Source organism: Mus pahari, chromosome 8 (assembly GCF_900095145.1).
Source record: "Mus pahari chromosome 8, PAHARI_EIJ_v1.1, whole genome shotgun sequence".
Lineage (NCBI taxonomy): Eukaryota > Metazoa > Chordata > Mammalia > Rodentia > Muridae > Mus > Mus pahari.
Window position 1 is genome coordinate 9,889,405 of NC_034597.1, and position 27,719 is coordinate 9,917,123.

Genomic DNA, 27,719 nt, shown 5'->3' on the forward strand with positions numbered 1-27,719 from the left:
GGAGTTTTCCTTCCAGCACTTTCTATAGTGCTGGATTTAAAGATATTAAATTTGGTTTTACTATAAAAACTTACTTTTTCCATCTGTAGTAACTTATTACAGTTTTGTTGTGTATAGCAGTCTGGTCTGGCATCTATGGTCTCATAAGAATCTTCAGCACACCTGTCCAGACCCTTCTGGTTTTTAGTCTCTGTTGATGAGTCAGGTTTACTTCTAATAGGTCTTCCTTTGTATGTTACTTGATCTTTATCTCTTACAGCTTTTACTATTCTTGATCCTATACATTTAGTGTTTTATTATATGGTCTTTTCTTGTCTAACCTATTTGGTGTTCTGTATGTTTCTAGTACCTTGGAGGGCATTTTCTTCTTCTGGCTAGGGAAACTTCTGATTTTATTGAAAATGTTTTCCAGCCTTTGAGCTGGAATTCCTCTCATTCTATTACTATTACTCAGAGATTTTTGTCTTTTCAGTGTCCCAGACTCCCTGGATGTTACATGTCAGGAAATCTTTAGATTTAATATTTTCTTTGAAGTATCAACTTTTTTTTCTATTACATTTTCAATGCCTGAGATTCTCTTCCATCTTTTGTATTCAGTTGAAGCTTGCCTCTATAGTTCCAGTTCAAATTCCAAATTTTTCCATTTCCAGAATTCTGTTCTTTATTGCTTCTATATTTCTATTTGCAGATCTTGAACAGTTTTATTTCCTTCAACTATTGTTTTCTCCTGGCTTTAAGGAATTTATTCACGTCATCCAACTGTGTGTTCCTATATTTAAGAGATTTATTCCTCTTTAAGGACCTCTATCATCTTCATGCAGTGGTTTTAAGGTTTTTTTCTTGCACTTCATCTAAACTAGTATATTCATGTTCTGCTGTGGAAAGATAGCTGGACTCTGGTGGAAATATTTTGTCCTGGCTGTTACTGTCAGAAGGGGATGTTCTTTGCGATCCACAGAGAAGGGAGGCTGTAGTTGGGATGAGCCTGAGGGACTGGGTTTGCTAGGGAAACAGGGAGAGCAGAGAAGGTCTAAGAGCAGAGTACCTGATCTTTTAGCAGGTATGGCCTGTGGTTGAGTAGGGGGTGTCCACCCGAGCTGAGGGCTGGGACACAGTGACAACTCAGGGGAGGCCAGAAGGGAATGTTCTGTGGAATCCATAGGAAGTGTGGGCAGTGGGGAAGGAAGGCTGAAGTTGCGGTGTCCTGTTGCAGTGTTAGGGGCAACACTGAGGGATTCAGTCTACTAGGGGAACAGAGAACAATAAACTCTTATATATTCAGCAAACTTTATATTGCAAAAAGATACATCTATCTGAGCTCCTCTCACAGCTTTGCTTTGCAATGTTTACATAACACATCAAGTCTGACCCAATCACAATGGTAATTTCTTACAATGTAGATATGAAATCTATATCTAATCTACTGAAATACTCTTCAATTTTTATCTGCAATTAACCATTACCAAGAGAACAAACTTTATCCCAAGATGTCTCTCCTTTCCCTCAGTGTTCACTCTCTAGAAGCTGGAATCCTCTCTGATCACGTACTAAAAGCACAGGAAAAAAAAATGGTTCATCTTGTTAACATAATGCCCATAAGTCTGATGAGATAATGCCCATATTTTAACCTTGAAACATAAAAGTCAGGGTTAACATGTCACTTAATTCATACAGTACATTGTTAATTATCAACAGTACCCTACTGACTCAGAAATTCTCTATCTGGCTGATGTCATTTATTAACTGTTAGACCATGACTCAACCAAAGAATGTGCTTGAATGAGGCTGCTGGTTTCATTTTAGAATTAGAATGCTCATCTTTGGGCTACTTTCAAATACAGAAATACTACATGTGGCATATGAACTATGGGCTTTGTTTCCCATTACTTCAGGAAGAATTTATTGAAATAAAATTTTACGAGACAAAATGCAAATCTACATGCTTGTATTTAGGTGTGTACACATATATACTATCCCTAACTAAAGCATCACAAGCAATACTAACAGTTCTGGTTACATATTTCCAAAGACTTAACTGCTCTAAAGATACATGTTGTAAAGACACTTATGTAAAAGGCAAAAATAAAGAATCAACATAGTATTACTTCAAAAAAGCTCTCTATCCCTCATAGAAGAAAACTATGCATTTTTTTATCCTAGAAAAAAATATAAAAGAATAATGCTATCATGTAAAGAATTCACAAAACCTAGCTGTATATCCCATGAAAGCCATACCCACTGAACGTAAGCAGCAGTTATGGTCCCTACTGTATGACAGACACACCATCATTTTCCTCTTTGACAACAGGAGTTTATCTTTCTCAAGCTCTCCTAACTGTACCACAGAAGTTCGAATCCTGTAGCAACAAGCTAAAACTACAAAATAAGGCATTCTGCTTAAATGTCATAAAAGTAACAGGCTTTAAGTAGTAAAGCAGGTTCTTAATGTTGTTACAATTTCACATAATCTAGCATCACACAGAAAGTAATTTTACCCCCAAAATACAATGAATTGCTACTTTGGGGAGCACAGGGGTGTTGTTCATGAATCTTTAACTTTGGCTATCTTTCCTACCATGATCTCTAAGCCTGTAGGTAGGTCACTTACTAAAAGGATTTTCAAATTATATTAAATCTAAATTGACAAAATCCCTGTAGTATTATTTAGGGAAAGAAAGAAAAGTAGACTTGGCACAAACATGCCAACAGGTCACAAAGTTTTCCTAAACAAAACATCCTCCATACAGAATCCAAATCTGCCATCCACCTGCAGCAGGTTAAGAGGTAGCAATACCACCTCTACTAATAGCACAAGGTAGAAAGCTGAAACACTGAAACATCTATTACCTTCAACTGCAGATTGTATCAAAGATGCATCCTAAAATACATGTTTTTTTCTGAAATCCAGATTTGACTGCTCTTCACACTTTTACATTAAATGTTGCTTAAACAAAAATAAGAGCATTAACTTCAGTATTCTACCATCTAAACATTGTAAAGCAATGGTTATACATCAGCAGCAACAGGTAAAATGCACCTAATTTGGGTCCTTGACACCTCTTGTTTAAGTTTATTGTATGATAAAGTTCTTCACAGTTTAAAATATTGTGAAGTAAGATTTTATATATATATATATATTCACATACACACTATATACACATACTATTTGAGGTGTTCATAAACCTGGAATATGTGTTTATCAGTAGGGTACCCTACTTGAGCAGGAACCCTGAATAAATTGGTGTGGACTGTCAAAGTTTCCCAGAAATGCTTAGAAATAAGACAAGAATACTATTATGAGCAATTATAATAAAAACTTCACCTTATTTACATAGTGCCTATCTCCCAAGAGGTAAAGACGCTTTATGGATATTTTTCAGTATTTGAGGCAGAACATTGAGGACACTATCAATTATCATTTTCCAAAATCCAGGGACTGCCACCATCACGTACTTTGACAGTGGCAGAACAAAATCCAAGCATATAAAGACCTCTTGGCTCTCAGTCTTCCTTACCACATTTCAGTCTTGTGGTACAACATAATTCCCAGCACAAAGGGTTAATGTCTAAGTCCTTCTATATCTGCAATGTGTGCTAGATTTATACCGTGGGGAGATCAAATGGTTTTTTGGCTTTGGCAGATGAAAAAGTCTAACATTCAGTGTGATTATAATTCAGTGTAATTTCTCCAGTCTAAGTGCAACACAGCTGATTGGTCTACAGGGGAGGGTGGGCCAATGTCTAACAAGACAACAAGTTCTCATCCCAACAGCTACTGGTGACTGACTACAGAGACAGCCCAGGACCTGGCGCTAAGTTCTTTTCTATTTCCACGATATAGTATACACATATAAATAAACATCTCAGCATAAAATGTACATTAGCATCAGTTCATGTTCAAAGGCCTTAAGGATGAACTTTAAAGGCCAAGAGTTCCTCAGAGTGCATGTTGTTTAAAGATCGAAGATCTGGCAACTTTAGAAGTAATTTTGTAAAAATGGAGGCCTCATTTGGATGGTTTTTCATTATTAAGGTCCTTAGTGCACGGATGAGTGTTTCCTGCAAAGCCTCCACTGAGTTGACATTTTCAATTCCAGATCGATCTAATGAAAGTAGAGAAGAGAGAAATATGAAGGGAAGACATATTAGCAATAAATGATTACTTACTCACTGACCACTACCAAATTTGAAACAGAGCAATATATACAAGCTGTAAAAAAAAAAAAAAAAAAAAACTCAGCTAAAGTAACATCAATAACACAACAACAAACAAGCCAGGGATGGTCGTGCATGCCTTTAATCCCAGCCCTCAGGAGGTAGGGGCAGGTGGATTTCTTGAGGCCAGCCTGGTCTACAGAGCAAGTTCCATGACTGCCAAGGCTACAAAGAAAAACCCTGGTTTGGGGGGGAAAAAATTCTCAGCTAGGCATGGAGAACATGCCTTTGATCTTGGGAGGCAGAAGCAGGCAGAAGCTAGCCTGGGGTTTCTTTTCTTCCAACATGTTTGAGTGTTTAACTTAAATATGTCCATGCACCATTTGGATGCCTGATACCAAGTGGGATTCTCTGGAACTGGTGCTAGGAATCAAACCCTAGTTCTCTGGAAAATCAGCCATTATTCTTAACTGCTGAGCCATCTTTCCAATCCAGAGTTTCTTATTTCTTTAAATTTGATGCTAACTTCAACTGCTTCTAATTGGCAAGATAAAATAATGTAGTGCAGAAATGTTATCTTTACCACATACAAACTACATTTCCACTCCCATGCACAGTAGATTCCCTATCATAGTATTCATACCTTGTGTCCCCTCCTCTTCAAAGAGCTAGACTGACTTCCATCTAATGAATAAAATTTTCCCATTGAGGGGAGAAATCTGCACCATAATGGCTTCTATCTGAATGAGATACCTCGAGATGCTACAACCTAAATACAAGAAACTGGGACCATCACTGTGACTCATGAGGAAACACCATGTATGGACTGAAATACCCTGGTCACTCATCCAAAGAGCAAGTAACCTCATACTAGGCTCACATGGGCAACCCTTTTCTCTAACAGAATGTGGAATCTGAAGAAGAGAAGGATGAAATTGTCCATCAGCATGAAAAGATTTTGCAGCAGCCTGCTTGCTTACCTGCAGATACTAGAACAACTGCTGTAAACAAGCTCATTTCCTCATCACTGAGCTGGAGGGCATTCAGCTTCTCACTGAACTCAAACATAGAGCTGAGCAGATCCCCAGCTCCCATTGAGTGCAGGTCATCCACACTGTACTTCTTACCACTTAGAAAGGTGACAGTCCTTTCCTTTGCATCAAATAATGAAGCAAATCGTACCATTAAAACCTGAAAGGCAGAAAATTCAATTTATTTGAAAAGTTCATTGAGAAAACTAAGATGTAACTATTGAAGTCAGTTAAACATCCTATATATAAAAGAAATTTTATAGAAAAGGAAATTGAACTTAGATCTAGAACACTATAAGGTAAATTCTCCATGAAAGCAATAAATATCCCAACATCAAACAGCAGCCCAGTTAGCAATGGCAAGATGTTAACAACTCTTAAATCCTATAAACAAAGATTCAGAAGCAAAAGTATAAAATTAAAGTGAGCAATAATGTCACTGAGTTTAAAAATGTGGCCTACAGAAAGATATGTATGGTATGTATTCACTTATAAGTGTACATTAGCCATAAGTGCAAGATAACGATGCTACAATCTACAGACCCAAAGAAGCAAAGTAACAAGTAAGGCCCAAGGGAGAATCACTCAGAAGGGGAAACTAAATAGTCATTAGAGGTGGATGGAGGGGGAGAGGGGTTAAGGGGGGGAACAGGGATGACAATCAGGGTGTGGGGAGACAAGAGGAGGGAGAGGGCTGGGAATAAGAATGGAAATCAGTGTGGGGGGGGCATCTTTGGTGACTAGCTGGATGCCTGGATGAGAGGGGGAGGTATAGGGAATCTATCGGGGTGACCCTAGCTGAGACTCCTACCAGAGGGGAATACAAAGACTGAAATAACCACCTCTGTAGCCAGGCAGGACGTTCCAAAGGAGGGAAGGGGACATCAATCTACCCATAAAACCTTCAACCCCAAATTTATCTTCCATATAAAATGTATAGGGATAAAAATGGAGAAGAAACTGAAGGAATAGTTAACTTGACTAGTTAATGACTAACCCAACTTGAGACCCATCCCATGTAAAAGAGCAAACCCGACACTATTCATGATACTTTGCTATGCTTACAGAGAGGAACCTAGCATAACTGTCTCCTGAGAGGCTTCATCCAGCAGCAGAGTTAAGACAAACGCAGAGACCCACAGTCAAACATAAGGCAAAGTTCCGGGAGTCTTGTGAAGGGTAAGAAAAAGAACAGAGCAAGTCAGAGGGGTCAAGGACACCACAGAGAGACCCACAGAGTTAATTCACCTGGGACCATGGGGCCTCACAAAGCCTGGGCCATCAATCAAGGGAGCATGCAGGAGCTGAACCTAGACCCCCCTACACATTTGTAGCAAATGTGCAGCTTGGTCTTCATGTGAGTCCCCTAACAAGTGGAGTAGGGGATTGTCTTGGTCTCTGTTCCCTGCCACTGGATTCCCTTCCACCTACCTGAACTGCCTGGGTAGGCCCATTAGGAGAGGATGTGTACCTAGTCCTGCTGGAACTAGTTGTCCAGGGGTAGCAGGGGGAGGAGTGATATGCAAGGGGGATTCCCCTTCGGGGCAATGGGGAGACTGATTTGTTAGGGAGGGACTGGGAAGAAGGCAGTGTGCTGTGATGGGGATATAAAAAGAATTAAAAAGTTATTATTGGTGGAAAAAATGGGTCTAGCCAAAGACATTCATGAAATTGTCTGGGGTCTAAAGCATGTTTTAGGTGTCTATGGTGTAAGACAAGTTCTATTTCAGCCATCACAACCCAGACTGTTGCTCAGGCCACATCAAAGATTCTATCACATCACAACACAAGACTGCTGCTCAGGCCACATCAGTTTTGACTGATCGTATCACAGGACTGCAGCATGCATCCATACTCTATCTGTGACATCAACGCTGTCTGGATGCCTCTCTTACATCTGAAACTGCACTGGGCAACACGGTATTCTACAATGCCTCAAACAAAAGTGGCCTGCCCAGACAACCCAAAAGGAAGTGAATCTCCTCTGACAATGGTTCGAATTCCTTTGAAGCACAATTACAGGGTGGAAAGAACATCTTAGACATAACATACCAGTCACCTCTGGGCAAGAATTACCTCTCCCAAAACTAGTGGACTGCATCAGCCACTGACTTGAACCCTCAGACTTGAAAAGCTAAGTTTCATTGTATTCCTTTAAACTGAAAGCCCCAGCTGTTGCTCAACTTTTCCAGGGATGGTTTATTATTAAAATAGTACTTCTCTGTTCTAGTTTAGATAGTCCAGGCAGCAGAGGCTGAGGAAAAGTCTTCTGTGGCACATGTGAAAACTGGGTAAGGAAAGAAGAAATGAGACCTAGGAGAATGAGCAAAGACTAGAGGTTGCTCCAGCCAGGCACATTCTATGAAGGCCAGCACTTAACACCAAGAGTACCTGATAGTTTAAATCTTAGGACTCATCAGGGGGAAAGAGCCTAACTCGTTTGATTCCTTCTCAAACCGCTCAGAGTTTAAAGGTCTGGCCCACAATATGTTCACCTCTTACTGTTCCCTCAAATTTCAGAGCTCCGTGTAAGTGACCTCTAAGTCACCACTGGGAGTCAGCAGTTGGCCAGCCCACCTATACAAGGGGCAGCCATGGCGTCCAAGCACAGGCACAAAGAATCTCTGCAAGAGAAGCTGGGATGAAAAGAGCAAAAAAGCAGTGACAGAAGGATGACACAGTGGCACACCCCAAACTCATCAACTGGGAGGGAACTTAAGAGATGGAAGTGAGGCAATCTGGACTACTGAAGACCTTATCTTAAAAGCAGTGACTGAGGACAAGCTGCCAAGGATTCTGAGAAAAGGCAGCACAGAGATGTCTACTGAGTCGTTAAATATTCTATATTTAGTAAAAGTAAAAACCATTTGCCAGTCTCCTTTCTTGGGTTTTGGGGGTACTTACTTTTGCTTGTTTTGGAGACACAGGGTTTCACTGTGTAGCCCTGACTCCTGCCTCTACCTCCTAAAAGCTAGGCCTAAAGGCATGCACCACCATGCCACACCCAACCCACTTTCCTTATTTATTCTGTATCCAATATAGTAAACACTAGACTCAGCTTTTGGGTATCTAACACTAAGCAAAAACCAATACATCTACACCTGAAACTACCAGCATAACCTGTTAACCAACATGCTGAGGTCACAGAATTGAACACTCCAAGTCGCAAGTAGCTCAATGTACCTGTCCCTCCCTTCTTGGAATCCTGTGATAGTTACTGTTTTCTTAGTTTGAGACTCTTAACCATCAACATTTATTTAGAAAAGAAAAAAGAATTAAGTACATGGCTTTGCATCAACAGTCAGGATAAATAAAACTCACCTCAAAAGTCCCAGCTTTTAACAGGTTGACTTGATCGTGCTGAGACAGATCTCGGAAGCCAGGAATCCTCTTCGCAAATTCTACCACCTCTTTTACTGCTGGGGTAAAACTCATTGAAAATTCTTCCCAGATTTCATGTCCAGACTTCTGAGGGTCAACATATGGAGACTTGCTCATAGGACACACCTAATTTACAAGAAATAGAAAAACTCTTAAATTGTGAAGGGTGGCAAAGAATTCCAAAGTGTCACCTCAATTATGAGAAACCACAACATGAAATAATTCCTAACTCAAGCAAGGCCTTCCATCACTTTCTGTGAGTGCATCTTACCTCAAAACAGGAATTCTCACCACAGTAAATACAGTTACACATCTTCAATGTACATAAGAAAATATCTGAGTTCTAACCAATGAAAGGTGGGTAAATACTTTAAAATGGATGCTTTACAAATCACATATTCAAACGTAGAGATGGCTTAGCTCTTGCAGTTCAGTTCCCAGCATACTCATCATAGGCCTATTAACTGCAGTTTCAGGGGCCTCCTTCAGCACCTTCACACATGTGCACATACTCACACTCACACATGCATGTAATTAAAATTAAAATAGCTAGATGTGGTGGCACATGAGTTTAATCTCAGTACAAGGGAGGGAAAGGCATGAGGATCTCTGAGTTCAAGACCAACTGGTACTCACAGTTAGTTTAGGACCAACAGACTTACTATGTAGTAAGACCCTATCTCAAAACAAAAAGCAACAATAATAAAATTAAAAATAAAATAGAAACACATATCCTATACACTTAAATGACCTTGTAAAATAAAGCTTTAATCCCAGTACTAGGGAAGCATAGACAGAAAGATCTCTGTACCAAGCCAGGCATGAGTACATGAGAACCTGTCTCAAATGTGCTTTTAAAAGCCTCATGACAACCTAATTTAAACAGCTATGGACCTACTGTAGGAGGTAACCTAGGAAAACACTGCATAAACAAGAACTTGAAAACCCTCTTGAATGGGCAACAGCTGCCACCTTACACTCATGTGCAGGGTCTTGACTTCTGAAAACAGATTTATTTCTCAATTACAGAAATTATAATCAAATATAATCTTTGTCTTTTCTCTGCTAGTAGATGAAATCCAGAGTGTTTTGGCACAAGCTAAACAAGAGCTCCACTACAAAAGCCGCACCTTAGTCCATAACTACCTTTTCTTAGTTGAGTACATGATCCTCTGAAAGACTCAGTGCCTTATCCAAACAGACTGAGGCCACAAATCTCTATTTACTTCCCATTTCAGGGCTTATTTATTCTCAGTAAACAAAAACACTGCAAGTTCCAAAAGTGTAAGGCACCTCAATTTAAGAGGGTCACTGCTGGAACTAGATGTCCCAGGGTGGGCTTCCCCTTCTATGAAAAGGGAGAGTGTGATAGAAGGAGGAATTTGTAAGGGCAGAGCTGGGAGGAGAAAAAGAAGTAGAGCTGTGATCAGGATATAAAGTGAATGAAAATAAATAAATTATTGGGGGGGGGATCACTGGTCCTTTATCTCCTTAACAATGCTGAGACCAGTGACCTCCAGCTGTGCAGCCAGGAAACTGACTATGGATATGAGGTATACCTTCTAAACGTGAGCTGAGGAAGCCAAAGAAGCTGCAGGACCACTAAAAAGGTATGAAGCATGGTCTATTACTAAAAATAGCCTTTAAATTTCCATTAAACACATAGGAATCAAGGAATGAGAGGATTCCTAAGCCTGGAGATGGCTATGAAACCAGCATCTACAAAGCCTAGAGGAAGAACCTTAGCACCTGAAGTACCAGGAGGCCACCAAGTTTAAGGCATCTTCTAGACCACCCTCAGACCTCAGACACTGGCAAAAGTCAAAAAAGGAAAGCTGAACGTAGAGACTGTAATAGAATCAACTATTTTTAGGATTTAAAAAAACAAAGATAATTACCTGGCAGCTGAGAGCAAGCACTACACCAAAAGACCTCATGGTTTAAACTGGGAATGACATATGGAGTACCGTTGTTCTGATGAAATTTTGGCTGACCATAAATACTGTATTTTTGTGTAGAATGTTGAATTTGATGAAATGAATTTGAATGACATGAATATTAACTGATCTCAGGATAAAACCTTAAAAATCAGGCTATTAAATTTCTTCCCAGGACTCAGGAGGCAGAGGCAGGCAAATCTCTGAGTTCAAGGCCAGCCTGATCTAGATTGAGTTCCAGGACAGTGAGAGCTATACAAAGAAACCCTATCTTGGAAAAAAAATTAAAAAATTCAAAATTCAAAAAAAAAATTAAGATATATATATCTTAGTTCTCCAACCATAAAATATCTATCTCCAAAGCTCTTTCTATATCATTATGGCTTGTAAAACCTCTCTCTTTGGCAGTGATGCACCCTGAAGTCCCAATGATCCACAAGATCGCTTGAACCCAGGAGCTCAAAGTCAGCCTGGGCAACATCCCAAGACTGTCCCCACAAAAGCAACAAAACCTCTCTCCAAAGAAATCAAAGAACCTGAAAGATCAACTCTTTTGAGAAAGATTCCAGTGTTAATGAAGTACTAACTGATCAGAACACCTAAATTTCCAAAGACATTTCCAGGAATTATAGGATCAATTCTGTGCCAATCATATTTTATACATATCCTAACCCCACAGTAGCCATTAAAGCACCAGCTCATACCTACTGTTATAGTTAATCCTCATGCACTGCTTATTAACATTTCACTAAAAATACTACACAAAGAGGCTTCTAGAAATCTCTTGGGCTTTCTGACCCACCTCCCAACTCAGCATGCCCCCCAAAAGAAAACCTTCCAAGCTTTCCTTGATACAAGGCGAGCAAAGAATCGATTTCACTGTACCAGATGCATCCTCCCTCCAGTGTTGCACAGGTAACTATTCCTGTTCTCAGTCTGAGAACATCCACCTACTGGAATTCTATCACAGACTCTTTGAGTATAAGCACTGGAGAAGTTCATACAGTGTCCATTTGCAATACAAACAGCATGGCCATTTGGGTAATGCATTATGTTCCTCCCTTTGTACTGTCCACTGAGATGTTGCTGCCTCTCACTACAGGGGAAGTGGTTGTGAAGCCCACTGCCACGATGGTCTTGATTTAAATTATACTGCTCCATGTTCCTGGGGATCCGTTCTCCTCTCTGAGGTGGTGTGCTCTCAGATGAGTTTTCTCGATGTTCCTGATTATACAGAAAGGTATCCTTGTGGGCTCTGGTCACCATGCCAATCACTTCCTCCTTTGCAAAATCAGGAGTGTTTTTGATGTTTTCTTGCTCCAGCTGGGGCTTGGGCCGCAGCTGTTCCTGAGCTGGTAGTGCTGACTGGTCATGCTGCTCTGCTAAGGTGTCATTCTGCAGGTGGCCACTGAACTGGGTGTTCATCATGGTCTTCATTGCACTTTGCATTTCAATTAGCATTCTCTGTTTTTCACGCTTAGGAATCCGGCCAAATCGAACAGCTATGAAGAGAAAGCTAGTTAGCGTCTATATTCTAATAAGCTCTGCTTGTATAACACAATGACACAAAACTAGCTCTGAAACCCTTGGCTCTTGCCATACAAGTCAAGAATATCTATATGTCTCAGCCTAAGTTTTTCTAAACTTGGGTGTTGACTCAGTAAAGGAAATGGGAAAGAAGAGAAAATTTTCCAAAACAAGGATAAGAAAAACATGTTGAGTTTTTTCCTAAACAAAAATATAAGAACTGTAATATAAAGCATTCCAGCCCCTTACTAAAGCCAGGCAACCACACAGCACTCTGGACAATCTCTGTGAGTTCCAGGCCAACCAGGACTATACAGTGAGACCCTACCTCAAAAAAAAATTTTTTTAAAAAGACTAAGACAGCTGAGAAGACAGCTCAGTAGGTAAAAGTACCTGACCCAAGGTGATAATATAGTGCATAATAAATATATGTATATCATTTTTATGTACATCAATGTTTTGCCTGAATGTGTATATGCATATGTGTATATATGTATGTATTTGTGTGTGTGTTTGTATGTATATATCTCACATCACATATTGTGCCACAGATGCATAGATGGAGAAGAAAGCATCAGGGTCCCCTAGTATGGAATTACAGGCACTTGTGAGTCACCTGTAAATACTGAGAACTGAATCTGAATTCTCTGCAAGAGCAGTGTGTGCTTTTAATCGCTAAGCCATCCTTCTATGCCAAATAAATCCTGCCCTTCATCCCCAGAAAGAGAAAACTTAAAATCATTTAGGAAAAGCTGTGAATGGTGGCATATTTTTTTTTAATCCCAGAAGGCAGAGGCAGGTGGATCTCTAAATTGGAGGCCAGCCTAGTCTACAAAGTTAGCTGCAGTACAGACAGGGCTACAGAGAGAAACCCTGTCTTGGAAAAAAAAAAATCATTTAGGAAAAATCTGAGTCAATTTACATGAAGCTACATAAAAGGCAACCATGCCAATAGCTGCCTCTGAGATGATAGTACTTATTCCACCATAGTGAGTTTAAATCCACAGGAGGTTGCAAGTGCTTTCTGAATCTGTACTTACCAACCAAAGAGGCCCTGGTAACTGCTGACAGCTCAATGACCAACCTCACACTTTGTCAACACTCTGCACTGGGCACGTACCATCTCGTGACATCCCCACAGACAGACACTTCTTAAAGCGGCACTGCTGGCACCGGTTCCTGTTCATCCTCATGATGGAACAGTTCTCATTCTTCAGGCACTTCTTATACTGGATATTTTGCTGAATGCTCCTCCGAAAGAAACCCTAAAATAAAGGAAGATTTACCTATCCATGTAAAAACATGAAGTCCTCACAAGAACTATTCCCATATCAACCTCTATGGAGCTAGACCTATGTCAAAGAAAAAAAATCTTGACAAAAAAGTTAACTGGCTCTTTACTGGTATCTATCAGTAGATACAACACTTAACAAACAAAATTCCTCTTCCTGTGGAAGATTCTTTGTGCTGGCCCAAAGTACCTTTTTTATAAGCACTCCTGCTGCTATACCTCAGCAGCAACCACAAGCTCAATCTTGAAAGCAAGTTTCAAAACTTGTTTTTTTCTTCTTGGGGGGGGGGGGGGGGAGGGAATGGATCTCAATTAGCCCAGGGTAGCCTTTACCTAGTGATCCTCATACCCCTACCTCCCAAGTGCTGGAATAACAAGCATGTGCCACCATATTCAGCTTTCAAAACTTTTGAGACATAAAAGCTGACAGTTTGATAGCTGGATTCTCTCACTAGAACCTTATGTTACAATAGCTGAGCTCAGTCATTTCTGGAACATTCTCTGCTGTCACCAACTAAACCTAGACACACATACCAGACATCCTTGCCACATGTAAGCAGCACAAGTTATAGCACATGCCTACATCCAGGTAATGATCCAGGAAAAGAGGCTTCCCAGACTGATGACTATAAACAACTATCTTGACTTTATAAATCATTAGCATATGCTCTATGCCAGGTCTTCATCTACCCCTAGCTCAATATTTCTAGGAAAAACAGAAAACTCAAGAAAAATAACTAAAAATTCACTTCAAACTGCATATCCCCTTAATATTATAACTGATTACACATGATACATCTTAATTAAATATTGACCAGATATAACACTTTTACATTTTACTGTTGTGATACTATATACTTGGTTTAAATTATGCAAGAGCTAAGAAAAATGCATTTTTAAGAAGGTACTGAGGACTTGGTGGTAGTAGCATATGCCTTGAATCCCAGCACTCTGGAGACAGAGGCAAGTGAATCTCTGTGAGTTCTGCCAGCCTGGGCTATAGAGCGAGTTCCAGGACAGCCAGCACTACCCAAAGAAACCCTGTCCCAAAAATAAACAAACAAGCAAAACAAAACAAGTAAAAAGAGGATACTAGAATCTATGAGGTGGATCAGGGTAAAGTATTTGCCTAACCTTGTTAGACCTTGGGTCTCATTCCCAGCACAGCACTACCCCAAAAGTATGCATTTAGCATGATTTGGTGACACACATCCGTAATCACAGTAACTTGGAAAGCTAAGGCAGATTTTGAGTCTAAGCCAGCCTGGGCTACTTCAAAAGACCCTGTCTCAAACAAATACCATCAAGCTATTGATCAATTATTTGTATTTATCAATACAGGGATGGGAGAGTGGTTGAAAGCACCAGCTGCTCTCCAGCACCCACATGGCAGCTTACAACCATTTGTAGCTTTGTTGTAGTAGATGTGACGCCCTCTTCTAGATTCCATGGGCACTAGGAACTCAAGTGCTGCATAGACATACATCCAGGCAAAACATTAAATGCACATTAAAAAGTAAGATACTCTTTTAAAGAGAATATATAATATATTTCATTCAAATTGTTTTATTTTCTAACTGTAAACTGAGCATGAATTTAGCTTTAAAATACTTTACATTTTCTTTAAATATATATACACAATTCTCTAAGACAATAGATAGAGCTATGTCTACAGAAAAAAAGATACTTACTAGTCACTAAAAACTCCCAGACTCAACTCACTCCGATGTGTCCCAGGAGACTTATTCTCTCTTATCTTATTCTCCCTGCCACATCCTGCCAAACTGGGTCCCTACTCTAGCCTACAGTGAGAAAACAACAAGAACACATGTTCGTCTTGTTAACTTTTTGGTTACAGGAGAAAGAGTTGTGTCAGATTTAAGAGAGATTGCTGGGTGTAGGTGAGGAGGCAGGGCCACCTCAAAGAGCTTACCTAAGATTCTGGTTGCAATCACTAGAAAGTAACTCTTTCCTGTGTGTTCTAGTTAATGATCTGACTCATTTGCATTCTACTGTTTGTTGCTGTTATTTTTGTTTGTTTTGTGTTTGAGATAAGATCTTGCTAAGTAGCTCAGGCTATCTTAGCATCAACAATCCTCCTGCCTCAAGCATTATTTCTCAGCACACTACATTTAAATAAAATACGTAGCAGCTATTCCCAGTCCGCAGTACCTAACAGGATAAGAGCTGATGTGGTCTATGTTCCCCCAAGGATCTTGTTCTAGAAACTAACATCCGATACACAGTGCTGCATGTGTCATAGGTGATCTGCTTTCTTGAGTTGGCTAATGTTAATATGAAAATGAATTTGTTATGAATAATACATTAGGAGTCAGGCATGATGGTGCATGCCTTTAATCCCAGAAGAGGCAGGTAGATCTCTGTGAGTCTGAGGTTGCTCTACATAGCTACATAGTACCATGGCTACACAGAGAAACCCTGCCTAAAACAAAACAAAAAATGTGGGCTGAGCTCATTTCTATATACACTCATGTTCACATTCTTACACATGATGAGCATGATGTTTCTATTCAATGCTTTCCACCCTCCAACAGAAAGGCCTCCCAAGATGCAGCCCCTAGTCTCCAAACTGCTGAAGCAAATTAACTTTCAAATTTCTCCACCTGTGGTATGATCAGCTTGTGCAAACAGACAAAAACTTAACTCAAATCTTGTTTTATATGCACAGTGCCTATGCCTGTAATCCCAGCCCTTGGCAGGAAGCAGGATAACAAATACTAGGTCATCTTCTGCAAGTACTAGGTCATCCTCCACTGTCATACACAGCAAGTTCTGGGCCAGCCCTAGACTACCTCAGACTCTGTCTCAAAAGGAAAAAAAGGAAGTCCTCCAACAAGGCAGTGCACTGCCCTATCTGTCTGGTTCACACCTGTTTCCTGACCATCAAGATCTGTACCTGAAAGGAGAGTGAATGAACCAGACAGAACTGACTGCTCCATACCCTGAGTGACTAACCTGAGACAAAAAAATTATTCTGATTAGACTCTTAAAGCTAAAGAGAAACAGCTGATTCCTGCTCCCCACCCCCTTCTAAATAAGCTGTGGACACTCACTAACCTAGCCCACTTTCTTTACTCCCAGAGTTAGATTAGTAGTAAGAAATAAAAGCTTTTTACCTTACAGCCTTCACAAGCATGAACTCCATAGTGGAATCCTGATGCCACATCCCCACACACTTTACACAGTAGAACCATGCCACTAAATTCTAGGGCAGAAAGAGACAGAAAATAAAAAGCTGGAAGAATCACTCAAGTGCTTTTTCCGATTGAATATTTTATCTCATTCAATTTGCAAGTACTTTAAAACAATGCACTTACATATCTGTAGCACAGAAGAAAATAATCTCTTCCTTTCTCCCCCACCCCCCACCCCAGCAGAGACCCACACCAGGTAAGTGCACCAAACTGCTGAGCTGGCCTTTTCATTTTTTGACAATTTTAAGCAAATTTTTATAAATCTGTAGTTACTTGATACCAGACATGCAACAAGAACTTAAAAAAAATATTCTAGATAAAAAATTAAGAATTCAAGCAGAGAAATCAACAAAATGCAGGAATGGTGATGGCTAAAGAGATGGCACAATGATTAAGAATATTTTCAGAACAGCAGAGTTTAGTTCCCAGCACCCATGTGATAGTTAACAACAGCATGGAACTCAGTCTCACCTAGTCAGGTCTCCAAGAACACCTACACACATGGTGCACATATATTCTTCCAGGCTCACCCACATACACATAAATTTAAAAAGCAAGTAAGTAAATAAATCTTTTCAAAAAAAAAAAGAAAGAAAGAAAGAAAGAAAAGAAAAGAAAAGAAAAGAAAAGAAAAGAAAAAGAAAAAGAAAAGAAAAGAAAAAGAAAATGTAGGGGACTGGAGAGATGACTCAGCAGTTAAGAACACTGACTGTTCTTCCAGAGGTCCTGAGTTCAATTCCCAGCAACTACATGGTAGCTCACAACCATCTGTAATAGGATCTGATGCCCTCTTCTGGTGCATCTCAAGACAGCTACAGTGTACTCATATACATAAAATAAATAAATAAATCTTTAAAAAGAAGGGGAGGAGGAGGAGGAGGAGGAGGAGGAGGAGGAGGAGGAGGAGGAGAAAGAAAATGTAAAGAAGGCTGGAGGTATAATTAGTAAAGAGTGCTTTCATAGTGAACATGAGGCTCAATCCCCAGCATCATAAAGAAAAATAGTGCAAAGGTTTTGAGCTGTGCTGCTTCAAATCAACAAAAGATGGGCAAGATCCATGCCTTCTCTATTTGTCCTACTAAACTGTTCCACCAGGTAAGCTCAGAGAAGCTGCTTCACTGATCAGTGCCATCCTGCTTGGGTTTCCTAATCCCAAATGTTTCCAACTCCTGCTTCATGAAAGTAAACCCTTCCCACAGCCTGCAAACACTATCATAGAGACTAGGCTCGGTACTAGGAGTCCAATAGACAGGGCCCTCTCTAAGTGTGTGGTAAAGGGAAGACAAAACACAGTTGGGTCACTGTGATGGTTTGAATATGCTTGGGCCAGAGAGAAACACTATTACGAGGTGTGGCCTTGTTGTAATAGGTGTTGTCACTGTGGGTGTGGGCTTTAATACCCTAGTCAAAGCTGCCTGGAAGCCAGTACTCTGCTAGCAGCCTTCAGATGAAGATGTAGAACTCTCAGCTCCTCCTGCACCATACCTACCTGTGTGCTGCCATGTTCCCACCTTGATGATACTGAACTGAACCTGAGCCTATAAGCCAGCCCCAATTAAATGTTGTCCTTTATAAAAGACTTGCCTTGGTCATGGTGTCTGCTCACAGCAGTAAAACCCTAAGACAGCCACATAGGACCACATAACAGCCAGCCCTTGACAGAAACTTCTAAAAGCCATCACTGATATTTTGCCTCATCATGGACCATGGTTACCAGCGGGAGAATATAGTAGTGACACCAAGTAACAAGCCTGGGACATAAAGGCCATCTGCATTAGTGACAACAATATAAAATACTAATGGACTTACTTGTCATTCCACTGTGACTCTTAGTCATGCCAGGAGCACTGGGTTTGCCTGTTTTCACAGGACAATCTGTGCGGTCACTCTTCAGAACACCATTGATGCTAGAGATATCAGTGTTCTTGGGATTGCCATTGGCATCACAGTTAGAGCTATTTGGAGAAGATGGAACAGACGAGGACGAGGACTGGAAACTGTTCTCAGAACCCTCGCTGTGACAAGAGGCAGGGCTGGAGGCAGAGCTAGAGGAACTGATGTAGGCAATCACACCTCCTAGAAAATAGTGCAAGTAGATACAAAATGATGCATGTATCTGATTTACTCAGATAAATATACTACTTTGCTGAATTGTTAGAAATATCACTAATTTTGGAAAAAAGTGATTAAGACTACTTTTGTTTACACCAAAAGATTCTTTATGTGTCATATTACTCCCTCTACAAAGTTCAAAGTTATAGCATATCCCACTGATTTGACAATGAGAAAACCTTCAGTAACTTGTCTGTTATAAGCACACACAGACCTAAGGCTTTTCATTTTCTCACTTCCTGGCTCACACAAACAAACTACACACACAAAACCTGCACTGGTCCTCAACCTCCCCAATATTCCAGAGATGGCTTCCCTGGCACTGAGCTGAAACACAGGATAATGGGGAACAGCAGACAACGTCTCCCAATCTTGCCGCTCTGACACTCCCTGAAGACAGGACTCTCCAGTGAATCCAGAGCCCACTTCCTTCTAGGACCCACCCATCCCAGCACTTGTACCCTCATCTCTGTGCAGAAACACTATGTCCTCCTAACATAGTTACAGGCCACGTTAAAGAGTGGCAGAAGACATACAACTGTACAAGAACAACATTAAGGTAGACGATAACCATATCTACCAGAGGACCTCTCAGTAGGCCCAAAACACAACAGTAAGTTAACTGAAGTAACCTCCACAACCCCTATGCAAACTGGCCTGGCCTCTGCAAAGCTGTAATCTTCTCAGGATGAGAAATAGTGTTTAAAATCGTTGTTAGAGTATAATTTTAAACTTCTTCCCTTAAAGAGATAAAATGCTACAAGACTAACATCAAGGCCAAACATATAATTTCCCAAATAAGTAATTCTTATTTCCCAGACCAAATAAGTTATTGTTCTCACCTCTGCCAAGGTCCGCTGTGCTTCTGCCCCCATCATCAAATACTCACTGGTTCCTCAATGTACAGCAGACACAAAAGACAATGGTCACCTTTCTCCAGCATTATATGCACCTACCATCTGCCTGCATCCACCAATTTTTCCACTAGCCACAAGCAACAGAATTGCTGCAATTCCCAGCACATTTTATAGGGATGAAGCCTACCCCCACCGCATACTTTTAACATCTATTTCTGCCTTTGTGAAGTACACATTGACTAACAGATTCCAAGCACTGTAAAATATAAGCGGGAAGCCAGGGGGCTCCAGACCACAGTCTAGATGATGGGGAACATAAGGAGCTGGAGAATTTCAAGTGCAACGGGAACATTAACTTGAAAATAAAAATTGTAGGAGATAAAGATATGGCTCAGTGATAGTGCACTAGAATGGATGAGACCTGGGTTCAACCCCCAATACTAATAATAAAGGGGAAAAATGTCCTAAAGATAATAGCTCTTTGACCCAATTTTTGTAAAGATGGGATTTGTGTTTAAAAATATAAGTAAGAGGTAGAAGGCGGCTGCACAGGCACAGGCTTGTGCCACATGTGAGGACCAGAGTTCAGATCCCTAGAACCCAGATAAGAAGACAGGTAGAAAAAGCTAGAGAGATGCTTAGTCATTAAGAGCAATTTCCGCCCTCTTGCTGAGGACCTGAATTCAGTCTCCAACACTAATATCAGACTGCTCACAATCACCTTTAACTCCAGTTCCAGGAAATCCAACACTCTCTTCTGGGCTCCACAGGGACCTATGAATACTGTAAGTGTGCAAGTGTGCACACACACACACATCTTAAAACCAATGCTAGGTGGACAGCATGGTAGCCTGCCTGCAATCACTGTGCATGAGAAGAGACAGTAAAATCTCTGGAGTCAGAATAGCCCACAGTAAGAAGACCCACCTACCTTAACGATTTAAGGTAGACAGCAATCAAGGGATACACCGAACATCAGCCTCGAGCCTCCACATACATGTGTACTCCACATATATGTGCACATGCTAACACATACAGAAACATACACATACATACACAATAGTAGTTGTAATAATATAATAAAAAACACACACACACAGCAAGAAGTTGAGATTCAAACAACCCTTCTAAATCCAGATATTTTCATTTACAGACAAGAAAAAAAAAAAAGGCATTAGAATTGCAACCACTTTGGTCTATTGTTGAAATCAGTTACTGGATGTGTATTCAAGCACCAATCACTCACATCCAGGTTGGAAACCTCTTGAGGAGTAAGGCACAACCACAACTCTTAGGGGAAGGAAACAGCGTCTCCTTGGCTAGGGAACTTCTCAGTATATAAAATTACACACATTTCACAAGATTTTTTTTTTTATTTATGTGCCTGAGTTTGTGTTCATGAATATATGTCAAGTATCTGTGAGTGCCCACAGAGTCCAGAAGAAGGCATAGATCAGCTGGAGTCACTGGCAGTTATGAACAGCCCAATGTGGGTGCTGGGAACAAAATCTGGTCCTCTAAGTACAACAGGATGTGCTCTTAACTACTGAGCCATCTCTCCAGCCTCTACTTTTAAAAACAAAAGTAATAATTTACTAGGCTAGGCATAATGGCACATGCCTGTATTCCCAATACTTGAAAAGTTAAGACAAGATGAATAGTTCAAGGTCATCCTCAGACACATATCCAATTGAAGCCAGATAAGCTTCTTGAGAACCTCTCTCAAACAAACAAATTACATACATTATATATTGCAAATGCATATATGCACACAATTAATGTAGGCAATTCCATCACCATGCCATCCCTTAAACCCATGTCTGACATCTATTAAGGCTGTAGGTGTAAATCTGCTCTTCCCAGTCAAGCCCACTACCCACATGCTATTTGGTGTGTTCCTCTCATCTGCCCAAAGGGCAACTAGCACCCCACAACTTGTGTTTTTCTTGTAATGTGGGTCCCTAGCCAATCATTCTGGACCAGTGGCATCAGCAGCTGGCTGGGAACTTGCTAGTAATACACATTCTCAAGCCCACCCCAGCTCTACTGCATCAAAAACATGTAGAAGATCAAGTGAGCACTGCAACCTCTTGATTTGGAAGGCAGTGGCCAAAGTGGCTCTCTCTATTCCTGACTTTAAAAGCAGTGGCATCAGTTAGAAACTGAAAAAAAATGCTAAGTGGTCAAGAGCATATACTGTTCTTGTAGAAGACAGGAGTCCAGTTCCCAGGAACCACATCAGCAGATTCCAACTCCTTAACTCCAACTCCAGAGGAATCTAAGTCCTCTTCTGGCTTCTGTGAGCACTCACACTCCCATGATCTTAACTTTTTTTAAGGCCCAGAGAGATGGCAGAGCAGTTAAGAACATTGGCTGCTAAGAGGATTGAGACTTGATTGATTCCCAGCACTGACAAAGATTCTAACAGAGTCGGACACCCTCTTCTGGCTTCCTCCAGCCCACGGTGCAGCCAAAACACCATACAAACAAACATTTTTTAAGCACCCAGGTATGTATCATAAGAAGAAAAGCTTTCCAACTTTGAGTTTCTTTTCATCACTAAACTACCCTGTCGTCTTTTTGTAACACATGCTTCCCAGTCTCTGCCCGAACAGGAAAAAGTAGCCTCAACAATGGGCACTTTCACAGGCTCTTTGTATACAGAAATTTAAAAATGACTACAATCAGAAAATTCAAACACACACTGGAGAGTTGAGCATGGTAGGGCATGTCCCTAAATCCCAGTACTCAAGAGGTAAGGCAAGGAGGGATCCTGAGTTACACATGACAAGTCTGCCTCAAAACTAAAACAAAAAAAGAAGGGGGAGGGGCGAGAGCATTAATTGGCCAGTTACAAAAGTTGCAATCTACTAAACACAACTGCCCAATTATCTGAAATGCCATGTGAACAATGAGAACCTTGAGGCCTATTCTGTCCTGAGAAAAATCACTAGATCAGCTGTCTTTAGAAAGTTTAAGAGATCTGAAGTGCACATCATAAATTCAAGGGTTAACAAACTGCTACTAGGTTTACAACCAAGAAAAATATTTTCCCAGTGGAGTATCTCACACCCCTGTGTCTATAGGACACAGAGCTAACCCAAATGACTTAGAACTAGCCAAACTCACTGCTTGGGTTATGGTGAGTCCTAAGACTTCCTTACAAAGTCTCCAAAATAAAACAGTGCCATTCCAGCTCTTATCTACCCAGGCTTCAGGAGGTTTAAGTGCTTGTACTCAACACCTTGAAGCCACTGAGACACATCCAGAAGCAGCTGCTTCTACTGGTAAGACCTTCAGTATTGATTTTCTTGTCCTCTTCTCCTCTAGATACCTATGGGGTGGTTAGCAAAGTGAAAGTTAAAAGTAAACTTCCTAGAAGGTAAAGCTTACTCAGCAACTCCTCTTGCGAAGAAAGGAGAGTGAAAGTCTTAAGTCCTCAGGCAGTCCTAAAGCCAACCATAAAATTACTCAATCTCTAGATCACATTTCAGCCTTCCAACTTCCTTTAGCCCATTTGCAAATGAGGAAGCTGGAGCTGAAAAACACTGAGTAAGGCAGAACTCTAGTAAGCAGCAGAACCAGATACAAAAGTCACCAAGCCATCCAATGAGTGAGTCAATACACAAGATGACTCTTACTGAGAAGACCTGAACAAGCAAGTTTCTTTCCATCTCACCAACCCTGAGTCATCACCCATAAAACAGGAATATCTGCCAGTAATTGCAAGACTGAAACAAATGTATACATAAAAGAAGTTATTATTTTTTGTGCACACAGTCTCTGATGACAAAGCAAGAAATGTAAAATCCCTGATCCAGCAAATCCCAACACTTCCAGAAACAAGCAGAATGCACTTCTTAGAGCCTTGAGCTAAAATTAACTCAGGCAACAGTTCTCTCTATTTTTAGCTGGAAGGGGAGTGGAGCTGGGCCAGGTTACCAGTCAGGGCTTACCCAGGACTCAACTTCATGTAAACCAGGAGTCAATGCCCTACTGCAGGGTGGGTTCTGCTTTCTTCTCTTCTGGGATTATTCACCTTCCTGGGAAGGAGGCTTACTACCAAGTCACAACTATACTTTCCAGTTTCATGCCTAATTTATTAGTAATTCCTCCTCAGAGGTGTGGCTGTGGATCTGGGGCTCTGGAGCAGTTTGGTCTCCTTCCTAAAAAGCTTGAAAGAAGTGGAGAACTGTGAGCAGGGGGCAGAAGGCTGAGGGTCACACATGAGCAGTGAACAGGGCAGAGGTCAAGAGGGGCAAAGAACACATCCACTGCTAAATGATATATCCTGTGAGAGATTACATTTTTAAGTAAGATTACAAAAAGGAGGTCTTAATATGTTAAACTAGCAGTATTTTGTTTTGTAAGTAAAACACTAGAGGAGAGACGTCAAGAACTAATCTAGGTGTGGAAAGTAAGCCAGCTTCACTAACAACAGTGTTAAGAGAGAGAACCAGCAGAATGCGGACATCAGAGACTCTGACACGGGCACCTGACCCTTTTCTCAGCCACAAGCCTATTTAGTTATTAAGTGGATCTGCACATTGTCTTCAACATCACCAGGACAGATTCCTATACTATCAAGATGCCCTAAGCCAGTAGTTCACAACCTTCCTAATGCTGTGACCCTATAATAGAGTTCCTCATGTTGTGGTGATCCCAACCATAACATTATTTGTTGCTACTACGTAACTGTAATTTTGCTATTGTTATGAATTATAATGTAAATCTAATATGCAGGATATCTGATATGCGACCTTTGCAAAAGGGTCGTTCAACAAAACCCACAGGTTGAGAACTGCTAACATTCCTTACAACACAGCAGGGAAGCAGCCTCTGTAGATCCAACGTCTTACTGCGTAAGTTACTTGACTTCAATGTATCTAGCCCTTCATTTTTAGGGTGATGACAACAGTACCTTTGTTCATGAATTAACATGAGGGAAATATGGCCTGACACAGGGAAATTACTAACAAGACATTGTGATCACTACTCTGTCATCTTTATGCTAGGAGCAAGTTATCAGAGTACAGAAAAGGACACTACCCTCTCCTCTGCCCAGTCTTTTTCTGTCTTTCGTTCTTCAATACAGGTCCAGGGCTTTTCTCTACAGATGTTATTTCCAAACTATCTTCTGAGCCCACTCACCCCACTAATTGCTCAAACATTTTCTACTCCACCCATGACCAGTGCCACTGTTCTGCAGCTTCTCTCCAAACAGCAGTCTCCAGCTGGAGAGATGGCTTGGCGGCTAAGAGCCCTGACTGCTCTTCCGAAGGTCCTGAGTTCAAATCCCAGCAACCACATGATGACTCACACTATCTGTAACAAGATTTGACTCCCTCTTCTGGAGTGTCTGAAGACAGCTATACTTACATATAATAAATAAATAAATCTTTAAAAAAAAAAAACAAAACAAAAAACAGTCAGGCGTGGTGGTCCATGCCTTTAATCTCAGCTCTCAGGAGGCAGAGACAGGCGGATTTCTGAGTTCAAGGCCAGCCTGGTCTACAGAGTGAGTTCCAGGACAGCCAGGGCTATACAGAGAAACCCTGTCTCGGAAAAAACAAACAAACAAACAAACAAACAAACAAAAAAAAGCACTCTCTGCTTGTATATCCCTTTAACGTTCTGCCATCAAACTAAAACCTAAGAATACACGGTACAGGAACATTTTCCTAATTTTTAAAATGTGAGCCAAAGCTGTGATTGTGAAATGGCTGCAATGAGCTCTCTTTTATAATACTCTGGAGAATTTAGTATACACAATCACAGTCCTGTGATAAAAATGCAGGGTGGTGGCTCATGCCTTTAATCCCAGTCTTGGGAGGCAGAGGCAGGCAGATTTCTTAGTTTGAGGCCAGCCTGGTCTACAGAGNGAGTTCCAGGACAGCCAGGGCTATACACAGAAACCCTGTCTCGAAAAACCAAAAATAAATAAATAAATAAATTGCAGAGTCAATTTCTCATCTGTGAGACAAACAAGGAAAGACTGCATGCCATGAATCATAAGGCAGTATGATGAATGACCTCTGGTTCAAAGTGTCAACTGATACTGCTGAATTTGGCAGTAAGATAATGTTTACAACACTCCAAAGGAAGGTAAACGGAATGCTATCAGCTTCATCCGAAAGGTAGGTGGCAGAAACTGTAACATATCAGATGACAGGCCTAAATTCATTGTCATATGAACAAGAGGAAACTCAAGACTAAACTGCAAATTTATGTGTTTCAGATCAGGCAATTTCTGAATGATGGATGAAATCTAACTTCAAATACTTCCCATAAAAAAGTTTCTAGCTGCCTCCATGGTAACTATGAGTATACAGTATTCCAAAGAGAAAGTGTGGTATGTATGTATGTGTGTGTGTGGTGTGTGTGTATGCATGCGTGGGGGAAGGGGGAGAATTAATTTGCAACAAGATCCAAAGCAAAGAACCCAACCTAAACCATGGAAAATGCCAAGCCACTTCCACAACAGTCTACTCACTTCTACATCCCAGAGGGCAACAGGGGTTAAACAGGATTAGAAAAACACAAAGCAAGGACCAAGTAAGAACTGAAAATGGGCAGGGGAAAGAAGCAGTCAACAGCCACCCAAGAAAACGTTCACATTTTGTAGCTCCAAAAATCAGGACTAACATTAATAATCATGTCCTCCAAAGGGTCAAATGAGAGAAACCTAACCCAGCTGACCCAACTACATTATGAAGTTACAAAGCTTGAAGAATCCATGTGATGGGCAGGGTTGGAACAGATTCAATCTACCAACCTCTAAATTTCGAGTGGAAAAAAAGGTTCACCTCCATGTGACTGAATATTTTATATGCAGTAATTACTAAGAAGAACTATAGGTAATCAAAATAGTCATGAAACTAATTTGACCACTGGTCTAAAAATTCATAAAACATGTTAAAACTGTGATTATTTTTAAAAGTGCAAAGAACTCAAAAAATTCAAAATGAAAACTTCATTTGCTTCAGGTATAAGGGTCATCACTGCGGTCGACTAAAGCGATTCGAGGAAGGTGGTATTATATGGCCATGTCTTTTGGGGGTTCAAAGTCAGTCCTCAAAACAAAAGGGGTTATTTTGTTCTTTGGGCATTTTGAGTGAGGATCTCACACAGTAACCCAGGCCTGCTACTTTCTGCCGCCATCTGCCCCAAACTCTTGAGCGCGAAGCTAAAACGTTTTTAACGTAAATAAAAGTTTTATGTAAGGTTCTGAAATCCTAGATCACCAGTCCTCAGATCACAGCGAGCTGCGTGCAGAAAAGCCCCTCCCCTCCATGCTTGAAAGGACTTCTGGGGTAAGTCCCCCTGGAAGCGGATTGCTCTGTACACGCCGTCCATCCGGAGGGTGCTGCGCGACTCCCGCAGGCCGCTGAGCGAGAACGAACTACGCACTCCCGGTCTAGCAAGGTCAGCCCTGCCGGGGTTACCCGGGGACGCGCGGGCTGCAGCGCGCACTGCGGCGGGACCGGCGCCTAACTCGCCGCGGGTGCGCATGCGCAGCGGGCCCCGCAGTGGGCAACAGCGGGAGACCCGGGACCGAGGCCACGTCACGGCGGAGGCCCCGGGGGCGGGGCCTCGCGCGGACTCTGGGCTCCCCGGCGGCACCGCCCCCACGTGTCCCTCCGGCCCCGGGTAATGTGGGTCGCCCGGCGGCCTCACGTGTCTCCGCCCGCCACCACCCAGCGCGCATTATGTAATGCCGCGTCACTCGCCCGCTCAGCCAACCAGCGCCCGCGCCGCCGAACGTAAACACACCGTGCACGTGGCCCGTGCGGCAGGGCCATGTGAGGGGGGCGTCCGGCGCGCGGGGAGCCCGAGTGCTGATCCCAGCAACCCCACGCGAGATGGACGCACAGACACGCGACCCTGCCCCCCCCCGAGCCTCCCTCCTACTCTTACCTGCGCTCAGCTCCATGGCGCTGCACGGGGTGCGGCCCTCACCGCGCCGCCCGGGGCTGCAGGCGGTGGCGCTCGCGGGCCCACATCACGAGCACCCGGTGCGGGCGGCTCCTGCGGGCCGCACGGCACAAGCGCGGCGCAGCGGCTTCCTGTGGCAGTGCTCGGCAGCGGGCACGGCAGCTGACCGGGAGGGCTCCTGGACCATGTGATCCGCGCACACCCCCCTCCTCCGCCGCCGCCGGCGGTGCAGTGGCTCCGCCCGCTCCTCCTCTCCTCGACTCTCCCGCTCCTACCCT

General features: G+C 41.8%; 1 protein-coding gene across 1 annotated transcript; it reads right to left on the reverse strand.

The window, feature by feature from the left end:
* Positions 1–1,272: 1,272 nt before the first annotated feature.
* Nr1d2 (nuclear receptor subfamily 1 group D member 2) lies at positions 1,273–27,719 on the reverse strand. The gene is made up of 8 exons (XM_021203219.2): positions 27,424–27,719; positions 18,347–18,613; positions 16,460–16,548; positions 13,152–13,296; positions 11,390–12,006; positions 8,508–8,693; positions 5,136–5,346; positions 1,273–4,103 (listed from the first exon to the last, which is right to left on the reverse strand). The coding sequence occupies exons 1-8, from the start codon at positions 27,437–27,439 to the stop codon at positions 3,907–3,909; spliced, it is 1,728 nt and encodes a 575-aa protein (XP_021058878.1). The 5' UTR covers positions 27,440–27,719; the 3' UTR covers positions 1,273–3,906.

Coding starts and splice junctions, on each gene's coding strand:
- Nr1d2 (XM_021203219.2), bottom strand. Junction 13,297..16,459: donor ATGCTTGTGAAGGCTGTAAG/GTAAAAAGCTTT, acceptor CCTTTATTTTAG/GGTTTCTTTCGGAGGAGCAT. Junction 4,104..5,135: donor AGTTGTTCTAGTATCTGCAG/GTAAGCAAGCAG, acceptor TACTTTCATTAG/ATCGATCTGGAATTGAAAAT.